This window comes from Oryza glaberrima, chromosome 8 (assembly GCF_000147395.1).
Source record: "Oryza glaberrima chromosome 8, OglaRS2, whole genome shotgun sequence".
Taxonomy (NCBI): domain Eukaryota; kingdom Viridiplantae; phylum Streptophyta; class Magnoliopsida; order Poales; family Poaceae; genus Oryza; species Oryza glaberrima.
Genome location: NC_068333.1, coordinates 14,366,033 through 14,387,131, shown reverse-complemented (window position 1 = coordinate 14,387,131; position 21,099 = coordinate 14,366,033). Strand labels below are relative to the sequence as shown.

At 48.4% G+C, this 21,099-nt stretch overlaps 1 protein-coding gene across 1 annotated transcript; it reads left to right on the top strand.

Annotated features, from left to right (window-relative positions):
- Nucleotides 1-3,785: 3,785 nt before the first annotated feature.
- On the top strand, nucleotides 3,786-5,102 carry LOC127783064 (uncharacterized). Its single transcript, XM_052310335.1, has 4 exons — nucleotides 3,786-3,885; nucleotides 4,587-4,711; nucleotides 4,779-4,970; nucleotides 5,040-5,102. The coding sequence occupies exons 1-4, from the start codon at nucleotides 3,786-3,788 to the stop codon at nucleotides 5,100-5,102; spliced, it is 480 nt and encodes a 159-aa protein (XP_052166295.1).
- Nucleotides 5,103-21,099: the final 15,997 nt, after the last annotated feature.

Sequence of the window (21,099 nt, the reverse complement as noted above, 5' to 3'; positions counted from 1 at the left end):
CACCTCCTCTCATCGAGCCACCACCACCGCCGTTGACCTATTGTCCTCCTCCCCATCGCCTCCTCGACACGTCGAGCAGCCACACCTCCTCCCTACGCTGAGCTACAGCAGCCCCATTGTCCTCCTCTCTACCATGGCCTCTTGCACAATGCCTAGCCTCCTCCTGCACGCTGCAACTGGGTTGGGTGGCCTGCACTTGCTCGGGTCGTGCCCGTTGCCTGGCCGGCCAGCCCACGAACACTGCCGCCACTGCTTCAGAATGGGGATTTGGGATCAAGAAGGGAAGAGTCGATGCCAAGTGCTCAAGCCTGGAGGGACACCAAGCGGTACTTGGATATTTTCTAGGGGTAAAAGGGTCAATCGATAATTTAAAAAATCGTTATCTCTTTTTTTCTCTAATTCTTTACCGCATTAAGTCCAATCTCACTCACTTCCATCAAAAACAGGGGTAAACTCCTCATTCGTTTGAAAAAAAATAGGGCAAAAAACAACAACCCTAAAATGTAGGGTAAAATCGGTATTGGACATCAAAGTAGGGGTACAATTGTACTAGCAAAATTGTCCCTTTCTCTTTTCTCCCTCGGTCAAATGCAACCTATATATGTCTTGTAAGGGCTACTTTGAAACAAAGATTGAGGGATGAATAGGAAAAACATAGAATTCTGACAAAAAATCAAGCACAAAACAAAGAATTATAAAACACATAAAAAAATATATAAAATAATCATTTGATTGGACGGTACGAAAAATGCAAGAATTAGATGAGAGAGATAAACTCATAAGAGACTTCACGTGATATTGGACCTCATGTTAAAAATACTCCAAAACTTGTATGAATTTGGGCATTCCTTAGAAATTTGATAAGACTCAATAGTTTTCAATAATCCTTTGGTTCAAAGAATCATATAGAAAATTTTCCTATAGCAAAATTTATTGTTTCTATACACAATAAAAGTTCCTATATTTTTCTTTCAAGTAAGGGGGGCCCTAATTAGTTACTCCACTAAAGTCGAATCAGCTGGGTTCACTTTACCATGCGTGGCGAAGCCACGCGGTTTTTCTAGTTTAACTTAGCGCACGTAAAACGAAAAAATCATTTGCACATTATTAATTAATTATAAATTATTACAAACTTAACAAATAGATATATTTGATACTTTAAAGTAACTTCTGTATAGAAAGTTTTCACACCATTTAGTAGTTTAAAAAGTGTCCCGACGGAAATTGAGGTAAAATCTGAATCTTAATAAGAAAAGGAACCGAATATGAGTGAATGTGTTTCCGTAAATGCAATAAGCTGAGTGGTTATAGTTTTCATAAATGCAATAATCTAGAGTGAATGTAACCAAGGCTGCAATGTAAGCCTCGGTTGCGAATTCACATGTGAAAATTTTGAGTCACTAAAGATTGGGAGATAGAAAGAGGAGAGAGCTGCTTACTTGTTCGGGTACTTCTTTTGCATTTTGTTTCGTGTTTTTATCAGCATTAACAGCAATATAACCAGCTAGCATAGTCACGACGACAGTATTCTTCCATCCTGCTCACTTGCCGAGGTGAATTCACTAATCAGAAAAAGTTAATCTGCGTGATAGTCACCAGTAGGTAAAAAGAATGGAGTATGTTTAAACAGATCATGGAAGTAGACAGTATTTGAAAATAATTGAATAATATGTCATTTAATTTATTTGATAAATCTATTGGTTTATCGATCTATCTTAAACAAATAGGATATTAACAACTGAATCATCTAGAGAATGCTGTCTCGGAAGGAAGAAAACTGAAAATATATGTTTTTTCCTTAAATTTGTAAGAAAATATTGGTTGGGAATTGTATAGGAAAAAAAATAGGAGACGACTCCGCGTCAGATATTCCACCAAATATACCTACGCACCTGTCATGCCTCCTGCGTGCAGCATGCATCCTCCGTCTATCATGCACCTCCGTATGCCACATGCAGCCTACCATGTGCCTGTCACACCACCTCTTGCTTTTCCTCTTTCCTTTTCACATATACTAGCACTTTTTTCTCCTTTTTTCTTTCACCAAAAGTTAATCAAAATTTTCTTTTAAAATATACATCTAGTTGTGATTTAATTATACCATTAAGTTTGTTATATTTGAAATTTTTATAACAAATCTTATACAGTTATATTTTGATTAAAAATATATGTAAAAAAATCAACTGTTGTTTCACAATTTATATAAAATTGTTTCACCTCACTAATGAAATGTGTTCTAGAGAAATGCAACATATAAAATATATTGATTATAACAATGACAACCATTATACGAAACATTAAATACAAACGGGTGATACACAAAAAATTCATATGAATATACAAAATATTTGTAAATACTTAATTACGTTTAATATTTTCTTTATCTCATCCATGTAGCACAGAGTTGTAATTGTTGAAAAAAAACCTGCTAAAACATAAAAAAGGATTATGTGCAACATTTGTAAATAAAGTAGTACTTATTGAAACATTTATATAATACCATATGCAACATTAAAAACATTCATTAAAAAAACTTTAAATGTGCAACATTGTCTAATTTTAAATGACACATTCTCTTCTCACCAAGTGAAACATCGGTTGAAACATATAAATATATGTTATCGAAATATAATCATATGATATCTTATTTTGAAACCACAGATTACAAAAGGAATAACAGTACTCGATGATACCGACGAGACCGTAGTCGAGTTGGTTTGACTAGATCACCCGGCGACTTGGCTCCTATAGGCTTCGACTTCGTAGGCTGTGGTGGTTGTGTTGGCGGTGAGATTTGATGCCTTAGGTCCGGGGGTCCCTTTTATACCCGTAGACCGGATATAGAGGGTATTGGGGTACGCTGGTACAAGGATCTACGTAGTATGACATCAAGCAAACAGGAAACAGGGATTATACTAGTTCAGGCCCCTTGATAGGTAATAGCCCTAATCTAGTTGGTATGGGATTATATAATGGAAACCACAGATTATAAAGAGAATAGCAGAACTAGATGATACCGACGAGACCGTAGTCGAGTTGGTTCGACTAGATCACCCGGCGACTTGCCTCCTGTAGGCTCCGACTTCGTAGGCTGTGGTGGTTATGTTGGCGGTGAGATTCGATGCCTTAGGTCCTCCCGGGGGGTCCCTTTTATACCGCGGGTCAGTTGGTCTCCAAGTAGAACTCAGAGACATCGGACCCCACACGATACAGTAACGACCCAGTTCTGTCCGAGTAGGACTCCTTCCATCCGTGAACTCCGTTTCTATTACGTGATGAATTTCCTTAATGTGTACAGGAAACATCCGTACACGCGCAGGTATACCATATCAGTATACGGCATACATCCAAGGGTAAAGAGTATACCTTATCCGTAACCCTGACAGTAGCCCCCGACTTCTGCTTAAATGAACTCATGTGGCCGATCATGACTTCTGATGTCGGAATCGTTATCGCTCTCAACTGGTCGGTCTCGGTATGAGAACCGTAGAGACAAAGAGTTATCGATAACATTGTATGAAGTTCAACGGTCATGAGTGAATTTAAATTGAAGTCCGAAAACTACTGCGCGTAACGGACCCAGAAATTTCCGGCGACCATCTCTCTCCTTTCCTTGAAATTCACACCGTCGGTAGTGCACTTATTTAAGGGAGTTTTGGGGATCCATTTTGAAGTCTGTTCGCTGCAAAACTTTCCAGCCCCCAAGCGCCCCTCGTCTTCTCCGCTCCCGCAGAAAAACCCTAGCTTGCTCATCTCGGTCTATTCTCCGGCAATCTCCGGCGGCGATGGATCTCGACAAATCCACCTCCACCAACGCGTCCCTGAAGAAGCTGCAGGATGACGGTGCCCTCCCTGGTCGCGGGACCATGGAGAGAGAACCAGGAGGTATTGAACCCGAACCTGTCCTAGGCCGCATGGTTTTGGTTGAGGATTATATTCTTTGCGGTTTTCTTCCTCCGCCCTCTGAGCTTCTTCTTCTTGTCTTGAATTTGTATGGTCTTTCCTTGCTCCATCTAAACCCCAATTCCATCTCCTTCCTCAGTATTTTCTCTTATCTTTGTGAGGCCTACATTGGGGTAAAGCCATTTATTGATCTCTTCCGCTTCTACTATGAGTTGCGCTGGATGGAACCTAAAAAGGTATCCAGATGTATCGTTTCCGACTTCGGAATGGCCTGAAGTCACGATACATCCCCTTCCAGTGCCCCTCTTCTCGTAGTAAATGGCGGGCGAGATGGTTCTATCTTCAGATAGAACATTCGGATCCAGTCTTTGTTGTCCCTGAGGAACAACCAGACAAGATTTCGGAATGGACCGCCAAACCCGCCCTAACTCCCCCCCTCCAGTCTTTCATCGATATCATCGATGACCTCCGAGTACGAGGGTTGTCGGGGTATGAAGTTGCTGCCGACTTCATCGGTAGGCGGATCCAGCTGCTCCAGGCTCGAGCCCACCCAGCCTTTGACTATTCTAGGCCGGAGGATGCGACCCGGGTTTCTCCTCGGGGTATTTTTCTTGTATTTCGGATTTCATTCTTTATGTGCATGTTCCTCCTGACTTATCGAGTTCTGATTCTCGATCCTACAGGTTTGAACAGCGAAACCGTGGAGCGCCGCATCGGCCAAGTGATGATCAGCGGCCCTACGACAGTGAGCAACATCCCCATCCCCCTTTGCGAGAAGGGGAAGGCTGATCACGAGGCTGCGATCAACGTGAGTGTATTTGATGACTCCTTTACTTTTGCTTTCCTGGGATCGCATTGTGACATCATGTATGCAGGCTCTCCCTTTAACGGACGTCATCGAGCTACTCGCGGATCACCAGGCGACAGCGGCGTTAAAGGAGGGCGTTGCCAAGGAGGCGTCTGACATTGCTGTTGCCGCTGCCACGACGAGTGGCAACAATGTTCCAAAGAAAGGGAGGAAGTTCTCCTCTGTACTTGGAAACCGTCGGAAAGCGCCTACTCCGTCGGTAAGCCTCTCATGTTTCTTAATCGTGTAGTCAGAATACATTGACCTCATATCGTGCTATCTTGTTCAGGCCTCGGATGCGTCTCCTCCGCCCCAGCGAAGGCAAAGGCTGGTGACGCTTGGTGAGAAGTAAGTAGACGTTTTAGAAGTCATCCTATTCGCAAACTCTTGCTTGCATGTCTTCATGAAATTGCGGAAATCCTTCCCAGGGCGGCACGGTCGAAGGCGGCGCAAGATGGGTCCGGCACGACCTCCAATGTGTCTCCCATGGCGGCCTCGACAGACATCGTGGTCACAGTTAGGGACCGAGAGGCGACGCTGAGTGGACCCGCTAGCGGTCTTGCGCCCGCTCGGGGCCCGCCCGTTGATGCCCTCACCTGGGGGGAGCTCCAAGCTAAGATGGAGCGCATCCTCCAGGCTGGTGCCCGCGGCATGGGCCGCGAGATCGAGGAGGCCAGGGCGGCGGCGGCGTCGTGTAACGTCCCGCCTTCCCCCAGGCCGAGCCCACTTACATCTGATAGCTTTCATAGGTCATAGACTGCCCTCACACACCAACACATGTCTTTTCTGCACACTTTGTCCTCACTCGTGTGCACCCGGGAAGAATTTCCCGGTCGGTCACCCATCCCAAATTGCTCCAGGCCAAGCTCCAGGCCAAGCACGCTTAACCCTAGAGTTCTTTGGAGATTGGCTCCCGGAAAAGAAGTTGCAACTTGTTGATATGAGTATTCTATTAATCCTATTAAGCCCTAGGCCAGGATGTTACACGGCATTGAGCAGATTCGTCGCTAGGATGGGAGAACGAGTACAACCCTTCTTCGCTCTGCTAAAGAAACAAGACAAACTTGTATGGACACAGGAAGCTGAAGATGCGTTCATCGCACTCAAACGCAACCTGTCAAATCCCCTTGTACTTGTTGCCCCCACACCTAATAAAGAATTATTCCTCTATATTGCTGCCACACCATACTCTGTGAGTACCGTCATTGTTGTCGAGAGAGAGAAGGTGCAAAGACTAGTTTATTACGTCAGCGAAGCTCTCCACGACGCAAAGACAAGATACCCACAGATCCAAAAGCTGCTTTACGCAGTAATCATGACATCAAGAAAGTTACGCCACTACTTCCAAGCCCATAGGGTCACAGTCGTCTCCTCCTTCCCTCTTGGTGAAGTCGTGAGAAACAAAGACGTTGTCGGCCGCATCGCGAAATGGGTAGTCGAGCTAAGTCAGTTTGATGTCCGCTTTGTGCCACGAACAGCCATCAAGTCCCAGGTCCTCGCGGACTTCGTAGCTGACTGGACTATGCCTGAAAACAGGGCAGACAGTCAGACCGACAACGAGACATGGACAATGGCATTTGACGGCGCACTCAATAGCCAAGTAGCAGGGGCATGGTTCATCTTGACATCACCTTCGGGAGATCAGTTCAAGCATGCAATTCACCTCAACTTCAGGGCAACCAATAACACAGCCGAGTACGAAGGACTACCCGCTAGGATAAGAGCAGCAGCCGCACTAGGAGTCAAGCGACTAATCGTGAAAGGGGATTCCGAACTTGTCGCAAACCAGGTGCACAAAGACTACAAATGCTCTAGCCCCGAGTTATCCAAGTACCTCGCAGAAGTCAGGAAGCTGGAAAAAAGGTTTGATGGGATCGAGGTCCGACACGTATATCGCAAGGACAACATCGAACCTGACGACCTAGCCGTGCGTCCAGATGAGAACCATTCGACCCCGGCACCTTTCTGGACGTCCTGACGAAGCCATCGATGAAAGAGGCAAATGACAAAGATAGCACAGTCGTCCCCACCATCAGCTCGGTGAAAGGCGGAACACGTCGTTGTTGACATCGAGACCACAGACGATTGGCGGACCCCACTCATCAAGTTCCTGACTAGTGATGAGTTGCCCGAGAACGATGCAGAAGCCGAGAAAATAACCCATCAAGCCAAAATATACTGTATGATCAGCAACGATCTATACAAGAAGGCGCCAAACGGGGTACTTCTCAAATGCGTCTCGTCCGACGACGGCAAACATCTCTTCCTCGACCTACACGAAGGGATCTGTGGGTCACACGCTGCCGGTCGTACATTGGTCGGAAAAGCTTTTCGACAAGGGTTTTTCTGGCCGACCGCCCTCAAAGACGCTTGCGATATGGTTCGGCGGTGTGAAGCTTGTCAATTTCACAGTAAACACACAAAGCTACCAGTGCAAGCGCTCCAGACTATCCCTCTTATTTGGCCATTCTTGTGCTGGGGGCTCGACATACTCGGACCATTCCCACGAGGACAGAGCGGCTACAGGTGCCTATTCGTGGCGATCGACAAGTTTACCAAGTGGATCGAAGCGACACCCATGGGGGAAATCAAGGCCGATAACGCCATCAAATTCATTAAAGGGATATTCTGCAGATATGGATTGCTTCGCCGCATCATAACAGACAACGGCTCCCAGTTCATCAGTGCCGACTTCCAGGATTACTGTATTGGATTAGGAGTCAAGATCTGCTTCGCTAAGGTTTCTCACCCTCAGAGCAATGGACAGGTCGAGAGGGCAAATGGCATAGTACTACAAGGAATCAAGACCCGTGTCTACGACAAACTGATGTCACATGACAAGAAGTGGGTTGAAGAACTCCCCTCTGTACTATGGGCCATGCGTACCACACCGACAATGTCCAACAAGGAGACACCTTTCTTCCTCGTGTACGGCTCAGAAGCCATGCTCCCCACTGAGCTATGACATCAGACCACACGAGTACAGAAGTACTCCGACGAGGATCAGGAGGAGCAGCGAAACGACGATGTGAATCTACTCGAGGAACATCGAGAATGAGTTGCCGTCAGAGCAGCCAGCTACCAACAGGCCCTTCACCGATACCACGAGAAGCGCATCAGAGCACGCACGCTTTCAATCGGCGACTACGTCCTCCGACGGGTTCAAAGCCAAGCAGGGCGTAACAAGCTCTCACCCAAGTGGGAAGGACCGTACACGATCACGCAAGTGTTGCAGCCAGGTGCATTCAAGATTGCAGACGGCGATGGTCGGGAGTTAGCAAATTCTTGGAATATTGATCAATTACGTAAATTCTATGTATAAATCAATAGTATCTATACATGTTACATCTTACGACTTCAATAAAGTTGATTTCAGGTAAAGACTATGATCAAAGTGTTCCTTCCCGACGATCCCTTACCATGACGACACCTAGCGTTGAAACCTATCCTCATGTCCCTTTACGCTGTCTTGACAAGGCCTCTGAGGAACCTAAGGGAACTTCAGCTGGGGACTCCTAGAGCGGATAAGGCCTTGTCGGATCATGTAGAGACAAACGACCATGTAAGATCTGGTCATGTAAGAGTTCTCGCCGTGCGTATTAACCAAGCCGTGTAATCGGAAACTGAGTTTTCCAACTTCACGGCTGGGGGCTAGGATCAGTGCTTGTTCAACCAAGGCAGGTCAAGGGTCCAAGAGCCTTATCTTCCGAGAACAATTCTCCGAAGACAAGTTTGGGGGCTAGGGAGAGTGTATGACTCAAGTGACTGATCGAAGTCGTGAAGTGAGAAAACACTCATATACAGCACATCCAGAGTAAGAAAACTTAGTTAGATATATTTTTTTTTCTATTTCACAAGTACTTCTTACAATTCATAATTGCTCCAAAATATATTACACGTCTCCTTTAGATAATTTTAACAGGACATAAAGACTACCAGGACGGCCAATGCCAGTCCATAGACTGAAAGACTTTCTCCGCAAGCGGCGCCATCGACTTCGCCAGATTATCTATCTCTGCGGGAGTCCTCCGAGAACGTGAAAACCCTTCGTGGAGGAACTCGAGGTGTCACTGCGGGCGGTGATCTCGGATACAGGCCAGCACGTGCCCTCTGGCATATCGGCTCGATCGACGAAACTCCTGCTTCAGGGCCTCGTCGATATGCTTGCCGATGCCTTCAAGCTGAGCGCAGGCCCTATTCAACCACGAGATGTATCCGGCCGCCGACTCCTCGAGATTCCCGCGAGGTACTCGGAGTTCCCTACAGACTCCAGCCATGGCCATACAACAGCTCTTGAGGTATGAGTTGAACCACACCTCGCGACCTTGGAGCGCTTCCACGGCTTGGTCTTTTTTGACTTCCACCATAGTCCTCTTGAGTTCGGCCACCTCGGACTTCGTCCTCCAATATTAGATCCGTTGATCTCGGCCGGCCAACGCACTCTCCAGGTCTGCTCAACACAGAAATGACTAAGTCAAGTCGTTCTCCTCTTTCGAGAACACGACAAATTAATTCGATCCGAACAAAAGAGCCAAGGAGATGAAGACTAAAAGTACCAACCTAAGAAAGTCATCGCCATGTCCGCCTCCACGGACAGGCTTTGATCGATATCGTCCCGCGGCACATACGGCTCAAGCGCAAGTGCCGGAACGACTACCGGCGACTCAGGCTGCCCGCGCTGCTGGACATCCTCGACATCGACATCTCTACAACGACAACAAAGTACTCGGAATCAACATGCTAAAGAAAACGAAGGAAACAACTTCATACACAAAAGCAGTTTGAACCTACGAAAGTTTTACAAGCATAATTGAGTAAGGAGTACAAGGGAAATAAAGTCCTACTCTTCAAAAATGGGGAGAATAGACTCCCCCAAATCACCGACTTCTTCCATCACGCCCTTGCGCGCGTCATTGGCGGTCCCCTGATCCAGAATCCTCACGCCAACCTCACGCACGTGAGGACGTGGCACGCCCCGGTGTAGATCCCATTCGACGTCTCCTCGCCGATCCCGGCCGCATGCTTGGAGGGGATCTCCTCCATCGCCACAGCTAGCTCCGCGAGCGAGGACGTCAGCGAGAACTCGTCGGGGGTTGTCGGGATGGTGGTCGTGACGCTGCACTCCCCGGTGAGTTGGTGTAGGCCGGTGTAAGACACCCACAGCGAGCCGCGGATCTCCAATAGGTTGTTCTCGAGCTCCGACATCCGGTGCTAGAGCCCCTGCCGCTGCCGTTTGTTGCCGGCCACCAACTCCCTCATCTTGAGGAGGTCCTCGCGGGTCTTCGACAGATCGCGCACCAGCTGCTCGGCGCGTTGGATTGCCGACGTGTCACGACCGGAAATAACCCAACGAGCGTTCCTTACGTGCGTGTGTTATTCCTTGTCCTAGGAGGCAAGGTACACCAAAAGTTGATACAATTCAGAGTTTAACAAGCGGAAGCGTAAATAGTTAATTATTACATGGGCAGCGACGGCCCAGCACACTCAAAGACAACGAAAAACAGCGGAAGACTAAGGCGACGACCACAGGCGCTTGACGGCAGGCACGAGCTAGACACCAAAGCCTTCATCATCCAGGGGCTCCTCTTCTGGGTTTGGGAAAAATTGAGCAAGACTGAGTACAACCACCGTACTCAACAAGACACACCCACAAGTGCAGCATAAATGCAAAGGAGTACAATGGAGTTATAATATAGGGGTTAGGTTTTGCAATAAACAGCATTTAAAAGACCCTTAGTTGCTCAAAGCTATTTTGTAAACACGATTCTAGAGCTGTACAATATTATTAACCAAGGCCGTGAACCCACACGAACCTGCCTTAACCCAAGGCCTACGATGATTCAGACCGAACTGGCAACCCGACCCTGGGTCCCAGCTCGTCCCAAGCCAACCCAGGCCAACCATTCCACATTTTAGTTGTTAAGCAGGTTTTAAGAATTAAAACACTAACTTGGGTACATTGCTCGGCTTGCCCATAACCGAGGGCGCGGCTATTCGAATAGATTATACTCTGATCAGAGGTGTACATCTTTACCCACAAGACACATCTTCCTCACGCGTAACCACGTGCCACATACCACCACGGAATACGGACGGAAGACGTGACATAGTTTCCAACCCATCCTAGCCATAGACAAGAGTACCGACCCAACCCCACCTACGGCCGGAACCCCCGGGACAGGTAGGCAGGACTGAGCCCCTAGCAGCAGGACACCGGTCCTGTGCCATGACATCTCAACTACCGGGCCGCAGCTCGTGTAGCCTTCATTTGCCCTAGAGATGTCCATCGACCCCCGACTTCGTCCATCTCCATCCGTGTACTTTTGTTTATAACCAGACTAAGCCACAAACTAAGCCTTACCCATTAGACATGTGGAAGTACGGTAGTGCTTTGCAACAGAGGCCCGAAGACCGGTCCTTATATGGCCGAGGTGCTACCATCAAAACCATGCACCCCGAGCCCAGCCTAAAACCATTTTGAGGGTTTTGAATAGAGGGAGAGGTGTGAATCCAATTCCACAATAATCCAACCATTCCATGGTGTCCAAGTGATATGAATATTCCCAAAGTCTAGAGTTATAAAACCACCTAATGTTGCCTAATTAATCAGCGAAGCATCTACCTAAGTTCATACTAGTGGAACCATGAATAGAGTGCCCACTAGCTGGGGTTTTGTTTATTCTAGGGTGAACAAGGTAATAATAACAATAACAACAATAATAAGGTCATAACAAAGGTAAACAGGCATGGCTAAATAAAACAGCGATAACGCGGGAATTTAAATAAAGCGATAATGCAATAATTTAAATCAAAATAATTTTATAAACTAGGATCCAATATGTTCAGAGAATGATGTGACTTGCCTTGCTCGCTTTCCCAAACGTTGGCTTCAACCTCCACGAAGAGCGGATCTTCCGAAGCTGCAGCGTCTACACGACCAACGGAAAATAAAAGGGCTTTTACTCTAATAAACTCCATATAACAAGCAGGAACAAAGCACAAAAATGGGTTCTTGACTTCTTAAGGAAAAATTAGAGACTTGAACGGTCCAATTCCGAGTTCAAATGGCCAAGTTATGGCCATTTGAAGTTTATATGCTCTTTAAATGAATATTTACGAATTTCTTCATTTAAATTTTAATTTAAAAATATATTTATTGCGTCAGCCGGGACCCACGCGGCAACCTCACGGTCCACGGTGGACCGGGTGCACCCGGCTCACACCGGCCGGCGCTGTGGGCCCCACGCGTCAGCCGCACCCGAGGGCGCGGGCGGCTGACGGCCGGGCCCCACGCGGCAGCCGCTAGGCGCGCCCGGAGGCGGCCACGTCGGCGCGGCCGGCGGGAGGCAGCGCCCGCGCCCCGATGGTCGCCACCGGCGACCACCGGCACGGCGGAGCAGCGGCCGAGAGAGGGGAGGGAAGGGGGAAAGGAGGCGGCGGTCCACGGCTCACCCCGGGTCGACGGCGACGACGGAAACGGCAACCGGAGCGGAGGAAGGCGGCGGCGTGGCTCGGGTGGACGGGGTCGACGGCGCTCCGGCGGTCGGCGAACGAAACGGAGGGGTGGACGGGGTCGGCGAGGATGCGGCGAAGCCGAAGGAGGCGGCGCCGAGGTGGGAGGTGGTCCGGGGCGACGGCGGCGGCGGACCGGAGCTCGGCGGCGACGGCGGAGAGAGAGGGCGACGGCGCGAGCTCGATTCCGGCGAGGAGAGAGGGCGGTGAGTGGCGGAAACGGTGGTGGGGAACTCGGGGAGGGTTTATATAGGGTTGGGAGTGAGAGAGGGCGGCCGGAGGGGAAGGAAACCGGCGCGGGAGGTCCGGCCGCCATCAATGGCGCCGGCGAGATTTGCGGGGGCAAATCCGCCCGTTTGAACGCGAGAGAGAGAGGGAAAAATGGGGGGAAAGGGAGAGGGGATCACGGGGAGTGATTCCCCCCACTTTATTGCTTGCGGGGACGGCGGGAGGCGGCGGGATTCGCGGCGGCGGCGGCGCTAGGGCGCGGGGAGGCAGCGGGAGCGACGGGAGGAAGGGGATGACGGGTGGGCCCCACCCGTCAGCGAGGGTGGCGGGCGGGCCCGCCCGTCAGCGGCGCGCGCGCGGGGAGGCGGCGAGTGGGCCGCGGGGGAGAGGAGAGAGGGGGAGGGAGATGGGCCGAATTCGGCCCATCTGAGGGGAGAGGGTGGTTTTTAGGGTTTTCTTTTTATAAAACCTTTTTAACTTTGTTTATTTCTTAATAATTATTATTTGTGCTCTGAAAATTCCACTGAAATTTATTTACACATTTTAGGCTTTTAGGAAATATACAAAAATCCTCCAAGCCGTATTTGACTTTTGACTTTGCACATTTTAATTTTTGAAGGCTTTCACAAGCATTTTAATCATTCTAGGCATGATTTAGAGGATGTATTTTAGGGTCGATTTGGGACGCGACATGCCGCCATGCATCCAGTTAGCTTCTGGACTTCCTTGAGTCTTGTGGGGGACTTCATGTTCTCGATTGCCTTGATCTTCTCGGGATTTGCTTCGATCCCTCTTCCAGAGACGAGGAACCCTAGGAGTTTGCCCGATGGTACTCCGAATGTGCACTTCTCTGGATTGAGCATGAGGCGATATCGTCGGAGGTTGTCGAACGTTTCCCGGAGATCATCAATCAATGAGTCACTTATCTTGGTCTTGACAACAATGTCATCGACGTATGCCTCGACATTGTTCCCAAGCTGATGGCTAAGTGCCCCTTGGACTGTGCGTTGGAAAGTATTTCCTACGGTTATCAGTCCAAACGGCATCTTAACGTAGCAGAATACACCGAACGACGTGATGAATGTTGTCTTCTCTTCATCCTCTTTCGCCATGCTGATCTGGTGGTAGCCGGAGTAGGCGTCAAGAAAGCTTAACAACTCACAACTAACTATTGAATCCACCAATTGGTCTATTCGAGGAAGAGGGAAGTGATCCTTAGGACACGCCTTGTTGAGGTCGGTGAAGTCGACACACATCCTCCACTTCCCATTGGCCTTGCGCACCATGACTGGATTGGCTAGCTACTCTGGATGGAGAACCTCTCTGATGAAGCCAGCTTTGAGAAGCTTGTCGAGCTCTTCTCGTATGGCCTGTTTTCGATCTGGTGCAAATCTCCGCAGTTTTTGTTTTACTGGCTTAGCATCGGGTCGCACCATGAGCTTGTGCTCAATCACCTCCCTGGGAACCCCGGGCATGTCGGACGGCTGCCAAGCAAACACGTCTGCATTGTCGCGGAGGAAGGTGATGAGCGCGAGTTCCTATTTCTCGTCCAGTGATGCCTCGATCTTGACGGTCTTGTCGGGGTTGGCACTGGAGAGTGGAACGATCTTGATTGCGCCGTCTGGCTTCGGCGTCTTGTTTGTTTTGCTCACTTTCTTGGGTGGCTCAGCTGTGGCGGGTGGGTTGGGCGTGTGCTCAACCATGTCGAGACTCCGCTTATCGCACTGCACCGCCAGCTTTGTGTTCCCCTGAATAGTGATTGTTCCCTTCGGCCCGGGCAACTTGAGCACTTGGTACGCGTAGTGAGATGCGGCCATGAACTTCGTGAGTGCAGTTCTCCCGATGATGGCATTGTATGATGTATCAAATTCAGCGACATCAAAGGTTATCTGCTTTGTTCGGAAGTTGTTTGCTTGGCCGAAAGTCACAGGCAACGTAATCTTGCCCAAAGGCTTGGACGATGACTGAGGAGTAATTCCATGGAAGGGTTGATCAATGGGCGTCAATTCGCTTCGTGGGATCCCCATCGTGTCCAAGGTGCTAGCGAAGAGTAGGTTGATGGAACTGCCGCCATCGATGAGAACCCGTGCGACCTTGATATTCTGAATAGTAGGCTCGACCACGATCGGATATCGTCCTGGGATAATAGCAGTCTTGGGGTGGTCTTCCTCTGAGAATTCGATCTTCTGTTCAGACCACTTCATCTTAGGCGCAGCCCCCTGCCATGTCGAACAAACTTCACGCTCCACTTTTTTATACTCTCGCTTTGAGGGGTACGCCGTGGAACCTCCGAAGATGTGTGAGACATGGAGATCAGAGTCTGGGTATGCTGAGTCCGAGTCCTGAGCAGCTGCATCAGCGGCCTTCTCGACTACACGTACTCGCTTGCCCTTCTCCAATGCCAGTTGCTTTGTGAGCGACATTTTGAAAACGAAACAAGCTTCTAGGGAGTGCTTGTCCGACTTGTGTATAGGGCACCATATTTTCTTCATGTCGTTGCCTTGCGGGTCTGGGTGCTTGGGAGGGTCTGCGTACTTTGCTGCGAGGACTTCCATTTGAGCTTTCCTTTTCCCACTCTTGCGACTCTTCTTCTTGCTTGACTCAGGTGCGTCCTTGGCTGGTTTCTTCTCTCCCCCCGTCTTTGGCTTGTCGTTCTTGCGTCTCAGTGCGTCGTCCGCGTGAGCGTATCGATTGACAATCTCGAATAGCTTTCGAGCAGTTGTGATTCATCTTGTTGCCAACTCCTGGGTGGTGTAGCGATCTCTGACACCAGTCTTGAAAGCGCGGATCACGGAAGCGTCGGTGATCTCGGGCATCGTATTTCTGCACTCATTAAAACGCTAAACGTAGTCCCTCAATGATTCGCCCGGATTCTGTGTCAACGCGTGCAGGTCGTCTTCGATCGCGTGGCGCTTGTAAGTTCCTTGGAAGTTAGCGATGAACTGCTGCCACAGATCTGCCCACGAAGGAATCGAGTATGGTGGGAGGTGGACTAGCCATGAACATGCAGATCCTTTCAACGCCACCGGCAAATAATTCGCCAACGCGTTGTCGTCTACTCCGACAGCGTAGAGTACCGTGGAATAGACCTGAAAGAATTCTTCTGGGTCGGTGCTCCCATCGTACTTCTCTATTGCTCCTGGTTGGAATCTCTCAGGATTGAAAGCTCTACACCCACTGCCGGGGGCGGTGGGTTGTCGGCGATCGTATGTCCTCTGTGGATGTCTATCTGACGATGAGGATGATGACGATGACGATGAGTCACTTGGTTTCGGTGTATGATTACGAGGATGACGTCCGGGTTCTCGAGAATCCTGTCGTCGCTCCCCATTGTTGTACCGGCGCCGATCTCCGTCGTCATCATCATTATGGCGGCGTCCTCGACTAGTATCGCCCGGCATCCGCTGTTCGCGGTCATCACGTTCGTGGCAATTGTGGCAGTTATCACGGTCTCGGTTCTCGCTCGGGTGTCCTCCTCGCTCTTCGTTTTCCTGACGTCATGAAGAGACGCGATGTCGAGAACGATTTTTGTTGTCTCGCGCGCGTCGTGCTTCTCGGCGGCCATTCAAATGGTCACGGAGATCGCTGGTGCTGCGAGGTGGAGGGGTGGCTTGACGAGGTGGTGCCCGCTGCCCAGGTAATTCGCCATTGGCACCGCTAGTTGGCGGTTGTTCTGGTAGTACTACGGCGGCGACCTCCTCGAATGCGTTGCTGAGGTTAGCCACTGATTCCCGTAGTCGTTCTGTCCACTATGCTAGATCATCGTTCAGAATGGGATCATAAGGCGTTTCCCTCAGTATTGTGTTGATGGCCCTGATGTGCTGGGCCAGTGTAACCACTTGATCCTCTGCTTCCGCGTTAGCGCACGCAGACGTACTGGTCCCATCGATAGCAAATACATCACGTGGTGTACTAGTAAACGATGAGCCCTAGTCTTCGAGCAAGTGTAGAACTGACGGCTCGTGGGGATCGATGTTGATTACCCCAACGAATCGGTCTGAGATAACTGTCACTCCTTGTTCCTTGTTCGCATCTCTAAGAGAGATTTGTGACTGCTGGACCTTAGACGGTGACGTCCTCATGGCGCTGAGAAGAACCTTACAGCTTGAGAGGTCGTGATTCTTTGTCTTGTGAATAGGACAATAGACATCACGGGTTGGAGAAGTACGTTGAATTCCACGCTCTTTGCAGGCACGGATCTCAGCTTGTACGTCGAGAAAAACCCAGAAAGCTTGCAAGGTGTGTTTCCTGGTTTTGTGGATAGGACACAAGGACCTTGTCACCTCGGAAGTTGTCCTTGTCGGCTTGTGACTCTCGTCGGAAAGACAAGATTTGGCCACACTAGGATCCTTCTCGGGCTCAGATGTCGTCGATGTTCCGTTCTCCACTTCTGCGGGAGGATCCTTCGACATGGAGTCGTCCAGGGTTGTAACCACGGCGTTCTCGCTTTCGGTCATTGATGGACCAGTCGAGACCGGCAACGTGGTGTAAACCGGGAAGACGATTTTGTCGACTTGAGTCCACACCAGCATTGTTGAAGTAGAAACTCCTTGGTTGATGCCGGGGTTGACGCTGTTGTCGACGAAGCTTGATGACATAGTAGTAGAACCTTGAGCACCAAGTTCCCCTACCTGGCACACCACTGTCGACGGGGGATACCCGTAGACCGGATATAGAGGGTATTGGGGTACGCTGGTATGAGGATCTACGTAGTATGACATCAAGCTAACAGGAAACAGGGATTATACTGGTTCAGGCCCCTTGATAGGTAATAGCTCTAATCCAGTTGGTATGGGATTATATAATGGAAACCACAGATTACAAAGGGAATAGCAGAACTCGATGATACCGACGAGACCGTAGTCGAGTTGGTTCGACTAGATCACCCGGCGACTTGGCTCCTATAGGCTCTGACTTCGTAGGCTGTGGTGGTTGTGTTGGCGGTGAGATTCGATGCCTTAGGTCCTCCCGGGGGGTCCCTTTTATACCGCGGGTCAGTTGGTCTCCAAGTAGAACTCAGAGACATCGGACCCCACACGATACAGTAACGACCCAGTTCTGTCCGAGTAGGACTCCTTCCATCCGTGGACTCCGTTTCTATTACGTGATGAATTTCCTTAACGTGTACAGGAAACATCCGTATACGCGCAGGTATACCATATTAGTATACGGCATACATCTAAGGGTAGAGAGTATACCTTATCTGTAACCCTGACAATTGGTTTTAGTCAATTCCATAATTTGTACTTATTAAATTTAATATTTATATAGACTCATGTTTTTACCCCAACAAACGGATTTACTTCTATTGTCATGACAAGTTACTTTCCTTTTGTTTTAAGTTACTTCTATATATGCAAATTACTTTTCAGCTTTATTGAATTTACTTTTATATGTCTAAGAAGTAATTTAATGAAATCTAAAGGTAATTTATATATATTGTAAAAAGTATTATGTAAGTTTTCATTAAAAAAATATAATCATGTGATATCTTGTTATAAAGATTTAATTGTTATGAACACAACAGTGTAATCGGATCGTAGATCAGATGAGTAATTTAAGAGAAAAATTTATTTGAAGCATAGTTGGTAGGAAAATATTTCTCTACTTATTTAAGTAGATTCTTCCGGTCAATGCCCCGTCGCTAGCAGTGGCAGTTCCAAAGGGCGGTTCAGGTGATCCCTGGACCACCCTAGAATTTTGCCCATGAGGACACCCCCTGAGCTGTGCTAGGGTTAGGGAGAGGCACAGACAACCGCCAACCATAGTCGCACGCATTGCTGGCTGGCAGCTGCCTCCTTTGTCTTCGCGTCCCGACTCCGACTCTGACTCCACCTTCGCCTCAGGCTTGGCACGATGGTCCCGACACATCGCCTCCCCGGTTCCCGCCTTTGCCTCCGCGTCGGCATGCCACCTCCCCATCTCCTGCCTCCCTCCTCAAGTCCTCCTCGGCGCCACCCGACTCCGCCTCCGCCTCGGCGCCGCCTCTATGCCTCCTCCAGTCCCCCACCCCTGTCGGGCAGCGCCGGTACGCCAGTGGGAGGCGGCTAGCGCCTATAGGCCGGCTGCCTAGGCGCTTGGGCCCAGGTGCCCAGTCCGGCGGTCGCCCCCACCCCTTGGAAAGGGAAGAAAGGGAGGCATTGAAGCGACGCCGCCATTCTGCCGGCGGCCGGTGTCAGGTCCCCTCCCTCTCCAGCTCTCCTGCTGCCCGACAAAGTTCAAAGGTCAGTAGACATTTCTTGTTGGCTTTTTGCAATGTTGCCCTATGCAGTAGTGAGTAGACAGTAGTAGTGTTAGTGAAAAATTGTTGGTTATGTCTTTATTTTGTGGTGTAAATTGCAGTGAGACATGAAAAGGAATGGAGACATTGCATCACATTTTTGGAAACATGAAGCAAAGGTGAAAAAAAGGCATATCCTATTGATGAGGAAGTTCAAATTGAAGAGGAGGAGCCACCATTGGTTGAGCCACAAACTCTTGGATTTATAAGATATATTACTACATTTCAATTATATTTTTACTATTTTTGACACATTTTGTTAGAATAGATGTCAAATATACTAGTCCTATTTAGCTACAGTTGGACTTGGAGTTATAATAAATAGTAGGGGGTGGAGTTAAAGTCAGACTCTGTAACTCGGCATCTCTCTATTTTAGAGAGGGGGGCACCACTATGTAACCATGGTGACTACAATGTAGCGTAGACACGCAGGGAGATGATGGCGGCGAGGCCATGGACTCGTAGCAGCTAGGTGCTATATTGGTTAGGGAGGAGCACCCATAATCAGAGCCCCGAGGATGGGATGTAGGCTTCAGCTAAACCTTGTTAACAAATATCGTGCGTTCTTGTGTCGTCATCTAGCATGTATTTGGTGGTCAATAATTGAAGCGATCGAGAAAAGGTTAGTCGTCGTTCCGCTATATCGACTAACTTTTATAGCGAACGTCTTGATGCGATCTTCCAAGAAAAGTTTGATGGTTCAGGGCTCGATATTTGATGCATTTACATAAGTTTGTTTTAGTTTGATAAAATTTGCCATAAGACACTCAAAAGTTATGGTCTTTGTTGCTAGGCACTGTAAAACGTGATATGAATCTAGAATACCCAAAAACCAGGTAATTTGCCGGGAATGTTATTTTATCATTTTTACGCTACATAGAGAGGAAAAAATTTAGAAACGACTTATTTGCCCCAAGGCCAGCAACTTGTAATGGCCTCCGCGGCTCCGCCGAGGACATTGTCGCCGCTGCCTCCAATTTTTAGGTTTTGATCAAGAGGGGATTAGAGCACGGAATGTGGCTTGGGTCTGGTTTGAACCAGACCCAGCCGTGTTACAACTTGCTAGCCTGAGAGGCAAAATAGTTTTTTTATGGGATTTCTTTCTCCATTTGACTTGCTCGGAAATAACAAAATAATAGATACAGTATCCCATTGCAAATTACAGGTATTCTTTCATTGTACAGTCGTGTCATGTTTTTTTAGGTGTCCAACACGTTTACGTGTCCTTCAGCAAATTTTGCCTTTTAGTTTTTTAGGGCACAATGATGCCTTTGTGCCTCCAAAACAAGTGCATTTACTATGACACTCACACCCATTTTCACAATAACGCATGGCTCAATTTGGATTAATGACTTTTATGCATGCCAATTTTGACATAGCAGGGTTGTAATTCAATTAAAGATAAACTATTAAAAAAAGAAACAAACATATCAGGGCCACGTATGCATCACAACCACAAACGATCGAGTCGACAATGATAGAGTGAGAAATGCTGCATCATGGACTTGTCAAGTCAATGGAAAAATGGATGGATGGATGGGTGCACAACGCATGCAGCTGGTAAATAATTAGGTAAGTTTCATGTTTGGTGGCAATTAAGCTTCAGTTGACATTTGCAGGAAAAATGAAAGCAGCAGCTAAAATTGAACAACTGAATTCGTTCGAAAGTACGGCTGTATATACTATATGGATGATTGTATATGTTCATAGATGGATAGATAGATCGCGATCGATGGCACGCAAGTTGCAGGTACCAACAGCACTAGTATCTCTGGTCGAATTAATCGATCGATTGATCTGCGAATCATAATATTAAGCTCAAGTCCAAGTCAGCAACAGTGCAAAAACATAGGCTACCACAAAAGCAAAGCCATCCACACGACATATTTCAATCCAGATAAAAATATCAGCCCAGCCCGGCCCTTTCCTCGGGATAGCCCACGCCACACCGAAGAAGGTATCAAGCCAAGCCGTACCACACCCACAACCGCAACGCGGCCACCTACCATCTCCGTCTCGTCCACCCTACTCTAACCCCTGATCTCCTCCTCTTCCCCAAAATCTCTCTCACCTTCTGCTCCAACAAAATCTCTTACTTCCCGTGCCTGAACCCTCCTTGGAATCCTCCTATATAGCAGCAGCAGATCAGATCTTCGACTCCTCCAAGGTACACTTCGTCTCTTCTGTTGCCCTTCCCCATTCCCCAAGGGAGATATTCTTGATTTGGCCATATAGATCTAGAGCCCTATAATCTCCCCCGATGTTTCTCCTCAATTCGAATCCCTTCTTTCTTTGCAGAAGTGAACAATCAATCCGACAGGATCTGGGG

Coding starts and splice junctions, on each gene's coding strand:
- LOC127783064 (XM_052310335.1), top strand. CDS start 3,786: ATGGATCTCGACAAATCCACCTCCACCAACGCGTCCCTGAAGAAGCTG. Junction 3,886..4,586: donor CATGGAGAGAGAACCAGGAG/GTATTGAACCCG, acceptor TCGATCCTACAG/GTTTGAACAGCGAAACCGTG. Junction 4,712..4,778: donor ATCACGAGGCTGCGATCAAC/GTGAGTGTATTT, acceptor TCATGTATGCAG/GCTCTCCCTTTAACGGACGT.